The following is a 15,057-nucleotide window of genomic DNA, read 5'->3' as shown; positions in this document are numbered from 1 at the left end:
ATGAAAAGAAATGTGATCCGCCGGAAATTTGCTGGCGGTGTGTGCGCCTACGTCCTTCATATCAGCCCGATCACTTTTATATGCAACGATTATGAAATGGTATACTGTACGATGGACGTAAGCGGTGAAATAAATGCTTTATTCCGGCTTCGAACACCTTCAAGAGGTTTTACAAGTCTAGGATACTTTTCTCGACCAAGACTTTTCCACGCTTTATCTGCTACGTCTATTTGTCGTGATCCATGTCTCATATTATTTATTATTATATTATTTATTTCATAATGGATAGAATTACGGTGATTTCTTTCCTATCAGTAGAACCACTTCAATTTTTTTATCATAAAGAAAGATGCTCACATAAGTTCTGCATGATATTAGCATACATAAATGTTAGAAAAAAAAAAAACCAGAATCCATGGACAACATAGAAATGTGCCGTCGATTTCGTAAATCTGGTGCGATAAATGTCCGACAAAAATTGTCCAAAAGGGTACAACGACGTCGATTAGGTTGACCAATTTCCAGACTGTTGATCGATGAACGATGACAATTTTCCAGACGAGATACCTCACTGTTCTCCTCGACTTTTTGTCCTTTCACTTACTTCATGTCATTTCCGGATCTTTGTTTTTATTTTGATTATTTTGTTATGAGAATGACATAATATCAAATATTTTTCTCTTGGATTCAGAAACCACCCACAAATGTTGTGTTAACGATAATGCATGGTTGTTTTTTTTTAAGTTCACAAAATCGTGCAACGAACAGTTCACCCAACTTTGCATCGCACGACGATTTTTAGCACGTGTCCGCCGCAACCTGTTCTGTGCAATCTCCACACGACAGTCATATTAGCGCTCCGAGGAGCGTACAACGCATGGAACCGATCCCTTCCCAATTTCTTATTCTTATCCAGAATAAAAAGTTCTCCGCAATCTCCTCGGCATTGTTCCTCTATCGGAGGATTTGATAGGATATTGGCAAAATGCCTAAGTTTCACATCGACCGTTAAGTAACATAAATATTCTGCATTCGCACACAAACAACCCGACTCGAACGACATCACATGGTTATGATTCGCGAAATCGATGGCAGGCATGGAGTAATGGTGGATGTTTCCTTAAAAAATGCACATACATTGTAGGTGGTACGGATTTTTAGAAGGATCTAGCAGTCGCAGCACAAATGAGTGAGCTGGAGTGTCCATAAACTTAGTGGAGATATCTTCGGCGACAGCGAGGTAGTTACAAAGATCCCTTTCTTAATTTTGATTAATGTTGACGGCAAATATCATGGATATATTCTCCTTGAAAAGGAATATAAAATAAGCAAAAATATACGAAGTAGGTAGTATATAAAATATAAATAGTATAAATAACTGGAGATTAACCGCATGGTTTACCGTCGATCTGTAATTATTCATTTTGCTAAGAAAGATCGTTGATGATGAAATGAGCAGATGTCACTCAGAATCCCTCACGGATAAACGTGCGATGAGGTAGTGATGATGGTCAGAATCGAGGCGTGGCCTCTTCCGTACATCAGTTCTTCTCACTCGCGCCGTCGACCCCCCGTATGACTTCTCTGCGTCTTTCTGCTATCCTATCGATCTCTATTCGAAATACTTGAACAATACTATTTTTTCTTCAAAATGTTACTTAATTGTTGTTAATAAAGTAATTTTGTGACTAGTATTTAATCTGGTCGTTCTCTAGTTACAGTTTGTAGGTGTGCTTTTACCCTCTGTCCTGCCTTTTTTTCGCAAAATTACTTATCTTCTCTTTTTCCCTGCGTTTTTTTTTCGGAACTGCAAATGCTGCAAGCTTTTTCTATTGAATATTAATATTATTTAAGGTTAGTTACGGTTTCCTGCAAGCTGTAACATGCTGTCCAGGAATCTTGTGAATGATGAATAAATAAATGCAGAATAGCATCATAGTTTAATTTCTTCACGAAATAAATGTGAATATAAAGTAAATCAATACATCTATCTACTATTGTCATGTGATTAAGAAATAAATCCTTGTCTTAGATATAGTTCAATAAAGCAATGTATATTTTTTAAATTTCTAGTAATTGTATACGATAATGAAGTATATCCTTTCTTTCATAGTAATTTTAATTTTCTTGTATTCATTAATTTTTCCTCATTTTACTATTAATTGTTCTCAATTAAGCATTTTGAATAAGCAATTTAGTTGGTCCCCTCAACACGCTACCAACCTCCCTGCAATCACCCTCCGCCCTCCGACGACGCCGTTTCTCTCGTACGCTCTTCATTCCTTACTCCCTCTCGTTCTCCTCATGTCCTTCTTTCCCGCTTCCTCAATTTCAGAATAACACCAGTGCTCCAGTAGATCGGTTAAATGTTTTAAACGGAAGTACTACGTAATGACGATTTACTGCTCTATTTAGGCGTATTATTTAAGATTTAGGAGAAACACTGTTATAACTTTATAGAAAAAGAACCTGTATTCGTTTATTTAGTGCACAGAATCTTGAATTATCCCATCTCAAAAATTCATTTCATAGCTGCTTAATCAAATTCATTTTATTCTGTAGAACCTGTTTGCCTAAGCGTTTTTATTCTCGTTTTCTATTACAAGCCAATTTTGTATGTTCATATATACGATAGTTTATTTCTGCCATATAAAACTTCAGACAACAGATATAAACGGTGGATACACCACCGATACCAGTTTTCTTAATATTACACAATAATGTACAGCAAATCGACCAATCTCTTCAGTCTCTTCAGTCTACAATGTCCATGATATCGTCCTTTCAAATCCAAGAAGTACGAAGAAAAACGATCCGGAACAAAAAGTCATTTAAATGCAAAGGAAAACGAAAAGGAATCCAAGACGTTTCTTTGCGCGATTCGATGTGTTCACTTATTTTTGTCGGTCCCTCACTCTGCATCTCTAACCCGCTGTTGTCATGCGTTTTTTTGCTTTACCCTGTTTCTCTGATGCGTTTAACTCCTATGTTATTTACTAGTCACCTCTTATCAATAACTATGACCAACGAACAATCCACAAGTTTTTTCTCATTTCGGAGTCGATCATATAGCTACTCGTTCAGGAAAGAATGACTTCTAACAGTTAGGCGATAACATAAAAGTATTTAAAATCACTGTGGTTGGGATTTCTTTAAGAAATCTGCTCCAACGACAATTTTTCTTTACAAAACATGCGTATCTCAGCCCACTTTATTTCACAACGAATGAAAGGAAACATTGACGTCGTTAGGATGATTTTCTGTGTAAATTCGGTTGTAACAGACTGTGTCACGGGAATCCTCTAACTGTTCTCTTTCAAAGCCATGGTTTCTTAAGGAACTATCAGTTTAAATGTTTTTTTCTTAGAATAATTTTTACCGGACTCTTATCAATTTCGAGAGTTATCTTCCTCGATGGTTTCCAAATCCCAATTTAAATTGAAACAACTTCAACTTGAATTTGTCCTACAAATACCTCAAATCGATAAATTTCCTTTTTCCTTTGGGTGTATTCTCCATCATTTCATAGTTCGGTCTTATGTTTCATTTGCTGCTATAACACCGTTCTAAATATTTGCTTGGTTTTTGTTTTTTGTACTATTCACTCTTTTGTTTTTGTTGCCTTCTCGTTTTTGTGAATCTGTATTTTCTAATTAACGTTGTTTCCTCTTCAGGGTGGCTGTTGCATGGATATCGCGCGGAGAATCCAAAGTATCTGATCTGTATTCTGGTTCGACTTATTCCAGTCATTCATCATGAGTTTCTCCAGCAACGAGCTTAACTATATAGTCTGGCGTTATCTGACAGAGTCAGGTGAGCGTTTATATTCATTGTACGTGTCGATTCTATTTTCTCTCTTTATTTTTCATGGGAAAAGTGATGTAGTGTCATGGAAATGTGGGATACATTACGATTCTTCACTTTCTATTTCCTGCGAAAAGGAGTAAGCCGTTTTGCTCGGACCTACATTTACCCGTGTCCCATCTCTAACTTTTTAAAATAGATAGTTTCTTGAAGAGTTTCTTCTTATTTTACAAAGTTTTGCTTTCATTGTTTGCCTACTTTAATGCCAGCGTTTTTCTTGGTTGTAGTCATTACATATATTTCATTTAAATATGTAATTCGAAACAGTGTTTAAATCATTTTTGCTCAGTTAGACAGTGATTGTGCGTAGAAGTAGGTGAACGTGGAATCATCCTGATTTCTTCTTTTTGAGACTCTAAGCGATCCTCAAATTAGTAGTGTTTCACATCGGTGCTTTTATTATTTCTTTTTTTTTGCAGTATGATCTGTCTTTCTGGATTTTTTATTTGCAGGATTCGAACATTCAGCGTATGTATTCTCCATGGAATCCAATCTGTTAGACAGTGATATTGACTGTACCGAAGTAGCATCAGGAGCGCTAGTAATGATGGTGCAGGTGCACTATTTAAAATAGATTTTTGGTGGATATTTTCATTTATTGCTCAACTTGATTTACTTAACTTCTTTAATTTAGCGTGGTCTTTTCTATGCTGAAGCAGAGTTTCGGGCGATGGCGAATCCTGATCATGCTCTACTGCTCGAAGAAAAGACTGATACTCTTGGGCTGATTGAAGCTGGTTAGAATTTACAGCATTCTTGATTTATGACCGCTCTTCTTGCAGAATTTAAAAAAAAACCACCAAAAGAACGTTATTCATGGTTTCAGTTATGGTCGAACCTCCCCTTAACAAGTTTCGAATCGCGCAACCGGCTCCATCAAACAGCGACACCACAACTACCTCTGGGGTAGGTTCTGATTTTTTCTTAAAATTTAGTTCAGGAAAATTTTACGTTGTCCCAAAATCATTCGGATACATTCCACTGAAATTCGCGCTTGTCACACATATATTTTTGTATTTTCTTTTCTGTTTTTTCTTTATTCTAACTAGATTTGAGGTCATCATGAAGTAATTAGAGAAATCTATCCTCCATTACTAATCTTTTTGAATTCAAGTTATTCAGTGTTCCAGATAAGTCTCATTTGATTGTGGCTATTTGCACACGTCGTTGCTTTTTTTACTTGTCTTTCGGCACGTTTCTTTAATTTACTCTGACAATCATTCCTCTTGGACATTTTTCTTAAAAAGAAGGTTGTAGATTTTGATTAAGAGCTTACTATCATCGTAGTCAATTCTGAAAACACTCGTGTTCTTATTACACCGATATTTGTGGTTTAGGTTTCTCTATGCTCTTTGTTTGCCAATGATCTTCATTGTCAATCTTTATCACCCAAGCATAGCTCTTTAGTTTTAGATGACATCACCTTCTCGAAATAATGGAACTACGCTTGGAGTTCACGGAAAGAAACAACAAGCGGCTCAACAAGCTTCCAATCTGTATGTCCTCAGTTCTCCTTTTTCATAGTTATTCATCGAAAGTTCGCGAATAGATTGGATTTCTGCAGGACAGACGTTGCAACTCCTCGTAGCGCCACCACAGATTCTAACGGCGTACGTCATACCGATGCTTTAGAGTTTCCGGAAGATAAAGTCCGTTTCTTGAAATGTCATAGTAGCGAGGTATTTATATGTGCGTGGAATCCAGTGGAAGACTTAATGGCTTCTGGGTAAGTATGTTCATGAGGTTCCCATTAACAATTTTGTCTCACATTCCGCTTTTTCGTCAAAAAGTTAATTTTAAGGTCGGGTGATTCAACGGCTAGGATCTGGAATTTGGCTGGTTCTGAAAATCCTGCTACTCCATCTAGAGATTTTGAAGCCCGTACGAAAGTTTTGAAACATTGCACATCCGGAGAGTCAGAAAAGGCTCAACAACCATCAAACAAGGTACCGTCATAGTTGCATCCGTTCTCGATTTCAAAAATTTCGCACATTGGATATGAATCAGAAATTTCACCCTGGGTAACCTTGATCGCAGCCAAAGCAATAAGATTACGGTACACTTCGAGAGAACTATTGTTGTTTTCACCTACTGTCCTGCCTGATTCGCATGTTTGAGAGGTGGCTTCCCTGAAATGTCCGACCGCCCGAGTGCCCTTTTTCTATTGTCCCACGTATTTCATATATGTACATATTCAAACTTCATGTATATATTATTTAGAATATTCAAATTCTGACTTTTGAACGAGTCTACCAACGTTTGTTTTTCGGCTAAGATGAAAGAATAACACATCAACCCTCCATTTTCTCATCATTTAGTTTCTAGGACGTCACTAGTCTGGATTGGGATGCTGCGGGTGATCTTCTTGCCACTGGCTGTTATGATGGATTTGCTCGGATCTGGACTGCAGAAGGTGTTTAGAGAGTTTATTTCTTGAAATTGAAACGTTTAAATTCTTCTGCTCTTTTCGTAGCATGCTTCTTTAAAATGAGATATATGTCTCCAATTTATCCTTGAGATAATCTTGTATCCCAACACTTTTTTTTGAAATTTTAGTAACCAGTAGAAATGTGAAGATGGAGTATATTTGTCATTAAAGGAGAACCCTTGACCGCTTTCTTAAACGATCTTTTTTGGATTCCTTTGTCGCTCTCTGATTCGATTATCCCTAAGTGATGGAGCGTACTCCCGTAATATTTAAGGAAGACTCCGCTGTACACTTGGTGCTCACAAAGGTCCTATATTTGCATTGAAATGGAATGCCAAAGGAGATTATATTCTCTCAGCTGGGGTAGACAAGTCAACCATAGTTTGGGATGCAGTGAAAGGTTTGCTTTGCTTTTTCGAAATTCTCTCTTACCAGCTTTCTTTTGTTTATCTGTAATCTTTGTTGTTAAGGTCAACAAGTGCAACAGTTCCACTTTCATACTGCATCTGCGCTGGACGTAGATTGGATTACAAACGATACATTTGCATCGTGTTCTACGGATAAGTCAATCCACGTCAGTCGTTTGGGTTGCGACAAACCTATTCGTACCTATCTCGTAAGTAGCTCAATTTTTTTTTCGGTGGTATCCCACTTGCTACATGATTAGCTGTGATTAAATGTCAATTTAGGGTCATCGAAATGAAGTAAATGCTATCAAGTACGATCAACATTCGAATAGGTTGGCTTCGTGTTCGGATGACATGTCGTTAAAGGTGATCACATTTTCACTATTACTACAGTACTGCAATTCTCAAGTTTTTCTCTATTGTTTCGATGAATTACTATTTTACTTGAACTTGAATTACTATTAGAATTATTTTGCATTGTCAGCTTCTTTCTTCTTTAGATTTGGTCTCTCCAAGAGGATCAACCCGTGTATGACTGGAAGGCGCACGAAAAGGAAATCTATACGATCAGATGGAGTCCTCTAGGACATATGCTTGCTAGGTAAGTGATAGAAGGTAAACTCGTAAGAAGATAATTAGTAAAAAAAAAAACATAATTCTGTTTTCTACTGTAAAAGCTGCGTAGGGTTTCGAACTTCGTTAAATCTTCGTAGTCATTATGTAGCTTATGATGTAGCCTTAATTCCTCTGCTATATTGGTTCTCTAGTGCTTCATTTGATCACACCGTACGTCTCTGGGATGTTCGTCGTGGAGAACTTGTTAGGACCCTTTCGCGTCACAACGATCCAGTGTATTCTGTTTCCTTCTCCCCTGATGGCCGATATGTTGCATCGGGATGTTTCGATCGATCTGTGTTCATCTGGGATATACAGGTTCAACCTACCCTTCTATTTTATATCTGCTGATTCTCTCTCTTTAAGTGAATTTTTCCAGACCGGTAAACTACTTCAAAGTTATGTAGGGGAGAAACGTAAAGGTGGTATTTTTGAAGTGAGTTGGAATTCCCGAGGTGAAAAAGTAGCAGCAAGTGCCAGTGACGGAACAGTGAGTTTAAATCTATTCATATATTTCCGTACCTCCGTTCCCTTTCGATTAGTGATTCTCAAAAACATGTGAATAATGACTAATTAAAGGTGATTCTCCTGGATGTGCGTCATATCAAAAACCGTCTTGCCTAGTCTTCTATACCAATCCGTCATAAATTAGGTGGTCGCGAGTTCGAAAGTTCCTCAGAGTCAGTCGTCCTGTTTTCTCCGTATGTTGGTGAAAATTTCGCTGGTTCTTTTCCTGAGACCTCCCTTCTCCATCAAGATCTAGCGCTCATCCGTGAATCTTGCGAGCAAATGTTCTGTGAATGTTTTATTCAAAAGTCACATTGTTGTCATGGTTTTAGACATTGTTTATTTATTTGTTTTGAACTTTAATTTATTCGATATATGCGTATAGATTTAGCCTTTGAGCTCGAGCCTGGCGTGTTGTCAGCGTTTTTATCGGGTTATTCTGTATAACTTACATGTTCTTCTTAAATTGCTGTGGGTTAGTAGTATGCAAACCTGTCATGTCGTATCTCTTGTTGCAAATTTTGATTATTTACGACTAGTTCATGCTCGTGTTCATATTTTTGTTTTAACTGATTTATTTGAAATTAAGCCCGCGTTATTTTGTAGTTTTATAATGAAATCGTGTCTCATAGTTACTTTCAGTCGTACCTTTCATTCATTATTGTCCTTTTTTTAGAACATGAGACCCAGCAGAACTAGACTCAGTGCAGATGTCATTCATTGTACGATTTTTGTTCACCTTCTCATCTTTCCTATATCTTACTGGACTATTTGAGTGTTGGTTGTGTTACTAACGTACTGGCACTTTTACATCCTTTTCCTATTTTCAACTTTTTTGTGTTCGACTATTCGTTTTCTTCCCGTTTTTTTTTTCTGATGGTCTTCTGTCAAAATAGTTCATGTCATAATGGGTTTCCAAAATGCCTATGATGTATCTTGAGCTCAGCTCTAGATTCCTGTGAATTCTATCTAATCTAAATAAAAAGGAAAACATTGATCAACATCTGGATTGCCTTCGTTGTTATCTCACAAATGGTAATGGATGTCAGACGTTCGTTCACGCATCCATTAATTTTTCACAGCTTAGAGGATTCACACTCCACGAAGTAACATTGTTTTCCAACTCGGGACACGCAACCTCCTGCTCTGCTCCAATCGAACCAGCATCGCTTCTAACCGGTTGAACACATTCTGCGCCGAATAGATGTATGAGGGGAATGGGTGGTGCACCGTGTTTCGACCAGAATTCTTAAAGGCATCACCTCACGAATCTGAGGTGGTACAAATTTCAGGTTTAGTGTTCGTATAGAGGAGAGGTGGGTGATTTCGTCCATTTCTTGCTAATTTGCGTAAAAAACGGCCCGGAAGATACGGCTTCAGGCGTTCTGGCGCACTATTTTCTACAGGGAGTTCGTATGGAGCGCGCTAGCCTTATACGACGCCGCATCTTCCGGTCCGTTTTTTACGGCAGTTAGGAAGAAATGGACGGAATCACTCCCTTTTGCATAGTCTACTATCCCTTATAAGAATACACTACCTGAAATCCACCTCAGATTCGTGGTGTGATGCCTTTAAGAAACGCGGCGGTGTAGCGTAGTTGGTAAGAGGGTCCGCAGTGGCTGCTCGATGTCAATCGAATTTTCGAATCCTCCCTAGTGCAAACCAAGCTTTTCATCCCATCCTCAGTTGGCAAATCGGCTGGCGCTCCCAAGTCATTGTAAGGCTGAACACGCGATCATAAACCGCAAACGAAGTCTGAGTTGAAGTTGAGCGCGTAGGCAGATCCCCTGAGGGATTGATGAACGCTGTGCACTTTATTCTTTATCCTTTATCCGAGAAAAAGGCTTGGAATAGAAGCTGAAGGGACTTCCAAGGTCTAAAATCCGTGCAATGTGGTTTTCAATGGGAGTTGAAACGCCTCTTTTATAGGTATTCAGAGGCTGCTGCTTGATATGAAGGGATCTGATGCTGCCCTTTTTTAGATGTGCAGGTATCTTTGGGAAGTCGTCAACATATAGTTAAGAAGGAAAACAAAGTTTCACAACCTTCACTTGCAATAGTGCTCGAATTAGAAAGAGTGGTGTGAATTCCAGTCATGATATTTTTCTGGATTCACTTGATTTACTGTACTAGCAGGTGTTGAATCAAAAATGGGCAACAATTATCGAATGGTTGACATTGTTTTTCAGAATTGCTCGAAACCGCATTCGTAACTTTTTTCACAGGAAGAAGTAAGTTATGGAACGCTGTAAATGCGTTGGGTCCAACCATCCTTGTGATCTGTTGGTACACCTCGGATTCTTTCCATGATATCCGGGTGGTGAGGCAAGTGATAAAAATCACTTGCGTAAGATTTTGGTACCTGATCGTTATAAGTTGTTTTCGAGTCACTTTTTTTTGGGAAACTCGTGACATGTTTGATTTAATGCTTGACTGATTTTGTTATGGAAATGTGTTTTCATAAATTTCTTTTCATTGATCCTTGGAATTATTTGTGACAAAACTACTATTCGTTGCATTTATTCGCCCATTCTTTTTCCAACCATTTTTTTTTCATTGTGTGAAAATTAAAAAAAGACTTGTGCTCAGTCATTTTATATGTATAAAGTGTAACAGTTTTGTCAGTGTTATTGCTTCAAGATTACTGTAGAATGAGAGAAGAGAGAGAGAGACTTAGTCTGCCCTATACTAACGATAGGCTCCTTTTTTTTGGCGGAAGGCAGTCAAGATATATTTCTTGAAGCTATATGATCATTTCTGAGGTTCTGGATTTTCATATCCGAGCAGAAGCTACTATGAGGAAAATGGTGGTCTAAATTTCCGCATAAACTGCAGTAATCCTTGAACCAATCAACCAACGTCGAAGCGTTCCTCTATCTTAACGAAAACAGGACGATTGCTGAATGTTCACGATGTTTCTGCTTGCCGAAGTATAATTTCTAGGAGAATGTGCATAAATTGTAATTTGACTAAATATATATATATATATATATTCGTAAAATGTAAACCCTCGATTTACTCGTACAGCTTAGCTTTTTTTCTGAAAGATAACGGAGGTAGTAGGTAGGTCAAGGTATAACTTTGGTGGTTCAGCTGATAAGTTATTATTTATGCTTATCGTAAGTTACAAAATTAAGAAAAGGCCGACCAAATGCCAAAATGGAATAGTAACCTGTGGACTTTGTTTTTATTTCTCTGGTTCTGAAATATTCCTATATTGAATGTCCTGAATATCTACGAATGTGCTATAAACATGTATTTCCGTCTAATTTTACTAGTTAACCCTTTGGATTACAGTCTATCCAGACATATTGAACACCAACAACTCCAGCACTTTTTCATTACAAACGCTGTCCTAATCCTAAGTCACGTATTTTATAATGTAGAAAATACAGTTATTGTAATACTATTTATTTGTTGTAAATATCATTACTAGCTAACTTTAGTTCACATAATAGTAACAAGATCAGTTGTTTATAATATGAAATTTCTCAGAGTATGTTATTTTTGAAAGCAGTCATCCATTCGAGGTTTTCCAGGAAAATTATCACAAACATTCGCTAGTTTCTCGTCATTTTCCCTTTTCGTGTCTGTTTGAACATACGACACAATCTGTTTTCTTTCATTTTCGTAATATGCGAAGTAAAAAAAAAACAAGCAGAAAAGTAGAAATGCAGTGCAGAAAATTGCAAAATTGCTGGAAAAATGTGTTTTATTTTTTTTTGTCTGGAAGTGCTGAAATGAGCTGAACAAACGTGTGGCCGCAACGAGAAAAGTTAATTTAAGGAACGTATTTTAAATTTTCCCCACGTACATCGGCAAAAGAGTTGGAAGGCTTAGATAAATCGCTTAACCATCTACTACTATGTATTGTGATTGGAACACACGATTTGATTTGGAACAAATCGATTTCTTTTAAATCAGAAATTCCTGAACTATTCGAATAATTCTTTTAGCTTATAATGTCCAAAAAAACGTCTCGAAGTTTGGCTTAGTTGTATAATACTTGGTTTTTTTTTAAAATCCATACAACTCAATGGTATTGTTGAGTCATAAGGCAAATATTATCTCCTCATAATATTTGCTAGCGTTAGTTGCTTCTGAAATCTACTATTTTCATCATTTCTGTACAAAACTGCTAACTTTGTCGGTAATCTAGTGATGAAAGCCTTTATTTATCATTCTTTCTGGATTTGGAATTCTGTTACTGTTAGATGGAATTGTTACTTTTGAGAAGCAGAGTTAGAGTAGTGAGTAGTTAGAATAGTAAGTAGTGCGTCATGTTATCCTTAAAAGAACTCTAAATTTTGGTTTTTCCTCATTAATTCCATTTTTAAAGATTATAAGTGTTAAAAACGGTGCAGAAGCACAGAAATATTAAACTGGTTCAAAAAAAGAATTGTCTGTCGCAAAAAATTACTGGTATATGAAGCTACATATCGTAAAAGAACGCTGTATTTTGTTAATAAAACACTTAATGTTGTTCTATTTCGTTTGTTGTGATTTTGTTTTTTTTTTCTCGACATAAACTGCTTATTAACATATTTTTTTATTCGAGAAGATTTCAATTTGTCGTAACATTATGCCAGAAAAATTCGTTGGAATTGTTTTTCCTGTAGTGGCCATTGCTGATTCCATTTCCGAATCTTAGCGAAAAACACAAAGAGAAGCGAATTTCTTCTCGGTAATGAACATGAATAGCATCGAGAGCAGTAATATTCTACGGATTTAGTCAGCTTCGTGGAATTCGCCGGCGGCGGTAGCGTTGTAATTGTCGCCTTCTCATGCATAATAGACTTCTGGACAGTGACGCAAATTCTTTGCAGAATCTCATTACACTACATGGAATCGGCTGTGTTCTTACTTGACAAATTAGTGTTTGAACAGATGTACTTTCTCATGGGTTTTCTTTAAGAGAAAAACCCATGAGCAAAACTTTTCCTAAACATTCATCTCATTTCTGTTCTCTTCAAGATGTCTATGGTTACGGTAGAAGTTCTTCGTTGCTATTTCTCTCTCAAAAAAAAAATATCTAGCTGGAATTATAGCAAAAAATGCAAATATAGAATTTTGCAGCATTTTGGCCTATCTCAACAGAAACTAGAAATATATTGAAACTTTTCCTTCTTAAAATTTCGAACTTATTAACAAAAAGTACAGTCTTCCTGTGCTATGCTGACATGTAATTAAAGTATGCAATCATGTCCAGAGATCATTTTTTTAAATCCACGATGCCCTTCAAGGAACATCAAGAATGTAGCGTCTCGCTTATATTCATACGCTTTCCCTTCGTCTTGATTTTTTTTTTACTTTCAGTATTCTCGCGTTTTTGTAAACAATTTTTTAACAACCATATGTATGTGTTCGGTTAACAAGGACAATCAAGGAAAAAAGAAAAATAGAAAGAAGTGAACCTCAATATACTATACCGCATTTCGTGACGATTATTCTTTTTCTCTTCTTCATTGCAGCGGCCAGGGATTATTTTTTTAAAAACAGTTTTTCATTGTCCTCAACTGATGTCAATATTACAAAATTTCAAAATTTGAATGCTCCTAAGAATTGTTGTAGGGAATTGTAGGGTGAATTGTTTGCTTCTTTCATGAAGTCCGCATTCGTTGCCACGAATATCTCAAACACTTGAAATACTATGTACACATTGATGTTTTTTTTTGAAGGAATTTTAGCGAGGAGAAATATGTTTTTTCAAAAAAAAATTCAGTCAGGAGAAATAATGATATTCTTCAAAGAAGTGTGCCGAATGTTTGCTTTTTGTTTATCGTTGCAACTTTTGGGTCATTTACTAGGGACTTTCCGAACTATCATCTCGTTCATTCATCTGATATTCCGGGAAACAAATGTCCATATCATCGTTTTTTTTCCGTGCGGGAAGTTGCTTTGGGAACTCTCCGTGCAGCTAAGCGAGTCTTTTTTTATCTGGTTAACTCACTTTCATCTTTTCACATCGCTGCTGTCTTGATCTGTGAGGACTGTAGACAGTCTCCACCATAGATTATTTTCTGCTCCCTTCTGCCTTACAGCCATTGTACGTGACTGGACTGAGTGCATGGTTAAATACGCCGATCGATAGTGTTTAACGCTATCGATCAATAACTGTGGGAGCCTATAATTACAGTGGATTTCCCACTGGAGCAAGAATTTGTGTAATTCCGGATAAAAGAAGCCTGAGAGTTGGACTATTAAATAATTTGCAAAAATCAACGAATCTGCTCTGCTCATTTATCACCTCAACGTAGTTCTTTACCACGTGGCACTGAACTAGAAAGTATAAACACTCGCGATTTACATAAAAACGAGGAAATGTAGGAAAATATGGAAGTTCCCAGTGAATTATTAATCTTATTACTACTTTTTTCATTTCGAAAAAGTGCTTCACAGTTGTCAGGTAGCTGAGCGGCAAATGTTATATTGAACTGAACGATTTACGAAGTGTAGTGTCCGTCGTCAATCTGGGTAAAAACTGCAATAAAATTTCTTGTACCTCATATGCAGCAATACAGAAGCATTATATTCAGAAACCTTGCTTTATTCAAGCAGTTACTAAAAAAGTCGAATACAATTTTGTTTTCTTCTTCTTTGAAAACTTATCTGAACAGTTTTGGCAACTGTTGCAGTTCAATTGAGATGAAGTTGCTCGAATACTGACCAAAAACTGTGGATTTCTGTAAATTAGCCTGTTTTCTGTAATAAAAATCTTTCTTTCTTTCTACTCATTCTAACCGAACGAAGTCGAATTTGTATCAACTTCCAGCTCCTCCAACATCCAGTGAATCAGTAAAAATGTTTGTGGACAGAACTTTGGTTCTTTCCTGAACCTTTAGTAAACATCTCGACCAGCTATCACCTCTATCATCTTTAGATGTGGTCATAGAGAATTTTTATGTCTATTAACGATCATGGCACAACAGCTGTAGCTTGTGTTTTCCGTACTGCTTTGAAGATAAAAGTATTGATTATTATATTTCCGTTTGCTACGTATTCCTTTAGTTACCATTTTTTTTTAAGAACAAGTAATGACGATTTTCTGGTGTATCTCTAGTAACAGTAGAACTTTTATATCTGATATTGTGCTTCCGGATCAATAATTTAGTAATCAACTCGTGAAAGCCGATTTTTTGTTGTTTGAATGTTGTTGACTACCGCGACACTGCATATTTGATATGATGACAGTCCATGGACAACCAATCAACCCTTTGGATTCATCGTTTACTCATA

The 15,057-nt window shown here is 36.8% G+C and overlaps 2 protein-coding genes across 2 annotated transcripts; both read left to right on the top strand.

The window, feature by feature from the left end:
• RB195_025908 (uncharacterized protein) lies at window positions 1-2,392 on the top strand (the record flags this gene model as incomplete). Its single annotated transcript, XM_064214249.1, has 2 exons — window positions 1-166; window positions 2,199-2,392. The coding sequence occupies 2 exons, from the start codon at window positions 1-3 to the stop codon at window positions 2,390-2,392; spliced, it is 360 nt and encodes a 119-aa protein (XP_064070130.1).
• Window positions 2,393-3,755: 1,363 nt separating this feature from the next.
• Window positions 3,756-7,938, top strand: RB195_025907 (uncharacterized protein; the record flags this gene model as incomplete). The annotated part of the gene is made up of 15 exons (XM_064214248.1): window positions 3,756-3,813; window positions 4,317-4,420; window positions 4,499-4,601; window positions 4,691-4,770; window positions 5,278-5,360; window positions 5,429-5,590; window positions 5,666-5,810; window positions 6,190-6,277; window positions 6,567-6,692; window positions 6,763-6,908; window positions 6,982-7,065; window positions 7,200-7,300; window positions 7,467-7,632; window positions 7,694-7,804; window positions 7,894-7,938. The coding sequence occupies 15 exons, from the start codon at window positions 3,756-3,758 to the stop codon at window positions 7,936-7,938; spliced, it is 1,602 nt and encodes a 533-aa protein (XP_064070129.1).
• Between the last annotated feature and the right edge of the window lie 7,119 nt (window positions 7,939-15,057).

The sequence above is a fragment of the Necator americanus genome, chromosome X (genome assembly GCF_031761385.1).
Source record: "Necator americanus strain Aroian chromosome X, whole genome shotgun sequence".
In the NCBI taxonomy this organism is placed as follows: Eukaryota; Metazoa; Nematoda; class Chromadorea; order Rhabditida; family Ancylostomatidae; genus Necator; species Necator americanus.
Note: the sequence above shows the minus strand (reverse complement) of the source record. Positions and strands in the feature narration are given on the sequence as shown.